General features: G+C 34.2%; 1 protein-coding gene across 1 annotated transcript; it reads left to right on the forward strand.

Annotated features, from left to right (window-relative positions):
* The first annotated feature begins 231 nt into the window (after positions 1–231).
* On the forward strand, positions 232–1,481 carry LOC111889043 (ethylene-responsive transcription factor ERF071). Its single transcript, XM_052766817.1, has 2 exons — positions 232–587; positions 739–1,481. The coding sequence occupies exons 1-2, from the start codon at positions 409–411 to the stop codon at positions 1,268–1,270; spliced, it is 711 nt and encodes a 236-aa protein (XP_052622777.1). The 5' UTR covers positions 232–408; the 3' UTR covers positions 1,271–1,481.
* The last annotated feature ends 1,816 nt before the right edge of the window (positions 1,482–3,297 follow it).

The following is a 3,297-nucleotide window of genomic DNA, read 5'->3' on the forward strand; positions in this document are numbered from 1 at the left end:
GGTGAAAAAGACTTAATGTGTACATATTAATAAAGTATAAGGGTTTATTAAATAAAAAAAATTAAAACTAAATGTGTATATTTCAAAAAATATTTTACCCTATAGCTCATTATCTCTAAATTAAATTAAGAAAGCCTGAGACATTTTTGGGTTGGGCCAAAGAAAAAAAAACACCCGGGTGGCCCATATATCTACGCAAATTGCATAGGCACACCGCACATGAGTGATGACACATTGACACCCCAAGGAAGGTTCATTAATGAAGTGTCACGCACCGACGACCGACGTCCCTGCTACTACATAAACACCCGTCTCACCCTCTTCCACTTCCATTCACATCTGTCCTTTCAATACAATCAAAACTTGCCTACGTCCCTCAAAATCAATACCCAAATTGTAACAGCAACCATGTGTGGTGGTGCTATCATCGCCGATCTCATACCTCGCCCCCGCCGCCTCAACCCCACCAACGTCTGGCCCAACTCCACCGTCTACCCTAAACTCAACCCTTTCCAATCAGAATTTAACCACTTTGTAGAAGAAACCTCTCCTGTTCATAAACGAGCTCCATTATCTTCAGGAAATCTCTTTCATTCCTTTTTTTTTTCTTTCTTATGCTTTCTTTATGTACAATTGCATTTTTTTTCTTAAGGGTTTATCTGCAATTGTTGTGTAGGAAGTGATATTTTGTGGTGTTCATTGTTTTCTGATGGAAATTTTTTCTCGAACAGATGATGGGCATGAAAGCAGTACTAGAAAAAGACAGAGGAAGAATTTGTACCGAGGAATCAGGCAGCGTCCATGGGGAAAATGGGCGGCTGAGATTCGTGATCCGAGGAAAGGTGTTAGGGTTTGGTTGGGTACTTTCAACACAGCGGAAGAGGCTGCTAGAGCTTACGACACAGAAGCTCGAAAAATCCGTGGAAGAAAAGCTAAGGTTAATTTTCCCAACGAAGGAGATTCTTACAACTGCGCTTCACTTCGTAATGGTTCTTCTGTGAGTTTCTCAAACGAAGCCATTGGTTCGGGGGGAAAGGGGTTTGTTCCGGCAATGGTGAAAGAAATAGTTACGGAGAAGAAAGCGGAAGTCGTACAGGAAGTTAACGAAGTGGAGAAGCTGTCAGAGGAACTCATGGCGTACGAATCATATATGAAATTTTACGAGATGCCGTATCTCGAAGGGGAGCCGGCGGAGATGCCGGCGAATCCAGAGGGCGGAGTTGGCGGTGGTTCTCTTGAGCTCTGGAGCTTCGATGACGATGTTCTGTAAGACTGTAACTAGCAGAACAGAACAGATCGACCTTTTCGTGTCGTAGTTGATTTACGTGTTCTTGTTTTTAGGGCTTAAATTTGTAATTTGAAGATAATTTTGTGGCTTCTTTTCTTTGGATTCAAAGACAAAATTGTAATGTTGGTCGTTGGATGCTTTATTTTTATTTTGCTTAATGCAAACACGTAATAATATGTTTATGTTAAAAATATGTATTGCGTTTTATTTTACTTATGTTGTTGACTAGATACTAGATACCATTGACTAGATACTAGATACCATTGATGCATGAATATACTCTTTGTAATTATTAAAAACACACGATACAAAGTTATTCTCAAAACAAATTAACAATTAATTATCAAATAGTTATAATCTCAAATGAAGACGTATAAAAAGTTTCTCTCATATACTTCTTTCTTTACAATGTCTATTCTATTATTCATTGTGACCAGTAAAAAGTTATTCTTTTAATTGCTCTTGATAATGAAATTAAATATATGTAGGAAGATTGATATTCTTATCTCTTGCTCCTATTCGAAAAAGACAAATGTTAAAATAAAAAAGAGAATTACAAAAAAAATAGATAAATGTTAAAATAAAAAAGTGAATTAGAAAAAAAAAAATCACGTGTACTTTATTATGTGAGAGTAGAAAGATTGATATAAACAAAAAGTAAAATAATATTTAATTTCTCTTATCGATAGTTAACTTTGTAAGGTCAATGAACTCGTTAGTTTTCTTATTTTTTTATTATTATTCTTAAACATTGTTGATATTACTTTATTATTACAAAATAAAGATGCAAGTTGCATATTCTCGTTCTTAATTTTTTGTTTCGGTGGTACCTAGTTTTGAATAAAACCTGTCAACAAGAAAATGTCAATTGGGATTTAGTAAAAGATTCCTTAACGAATTTAATAGTAAATAAGAAATACCCATGCATCAAAATATCAATATATTATCAAGTTATATAACAAGTACATTTGGATTAAAAATGTCGGATTATAATATCATACCTTATTCCAAAACAAATCATTTAGAATTTATTAATTTACTCAAATGACAATGAGTATTTATTATAAGAAAAACTTTAACATACTTCTTAAAATTTGACTTTTCCTGGACACTTTTTAGGCTTACGAATCATACGTTATATTCAATTATATGTAAAGCAAAAATTATCCGAAAATGCAGTATACGTTTTTTAGTAAGACAAATCTAAAAACAGCCGTGGATCATCATTAATCTAAAAAATAAATAATGCGGGTGTGATATTTTAATAAATAATTAATGCATGGTAAGAAAAACATTATATGGAAGAGAATTACAAATAACAAAGAATTAATTATTTAATTTTTCCTATGGGTGGAACCGGAAAGCCGGCGCCCATGGTTTAAGTGTCTAGTAACTTTCGCTCTTCCGTGCAATGCTGGACGCCATATAAGTACCAGTACTTCGACCGACCAAAAAAAACAAAAAACTTTCTTTTTATATAAATCAAAAGAGAAAATATGATAAATTATGCCAAATTATTAAAGTATTTGCCAAGATATAAAAAAAAATTAAGAAAACTTCTAAAACCAACCCCAATATCATAAACGAATAATAGTAATTGATAATTGATTATGGGAAACAAAATTCATCAGCCTTGAAATGAAAGAGACATCGTGTATTTATACAAACAACTCTTATCCCTAGTATGCTAACATTTGCTAGACTGAAATGCTAACAAATTAACTAAGGTTTCGTGGCACAACAAAAGCCACGTGAAAATCGCCTCAGGGCCGGTGTTCTGGCTGTAGCGTGAGTCCGAAGACGGTGTGACACGACCAAATGGAGATGAGTTTGGCTACGGTCCATTTGACCCATAAAAATCCTACCATTAGCAAATTTGTCACACCCCTGAACCAGACGGCGGAAACGTCCGAGGGCTCGCGTGATTTAAATTGAATATCATCATAATGAATATACATGAAACATAACATAAACTTCACCATGCATTAATACATTACAACTGACATTGT

The sequence above is a fragment of the Lactuca sativa genome, chromosome 8, assembly GCF_002870075.4.
Source record: "Lactuca sativa cultivar Salinas chromosome 8, Lsat_Salinas_v11, whole genome shotgun sequence".
Taxonomy (NCBI): Eukaryota; Viridiplantae; Streptophyta; class Magnoliopsida; order Asterales; family Asteraceae; genus Lactuca; species Lactuca sativa.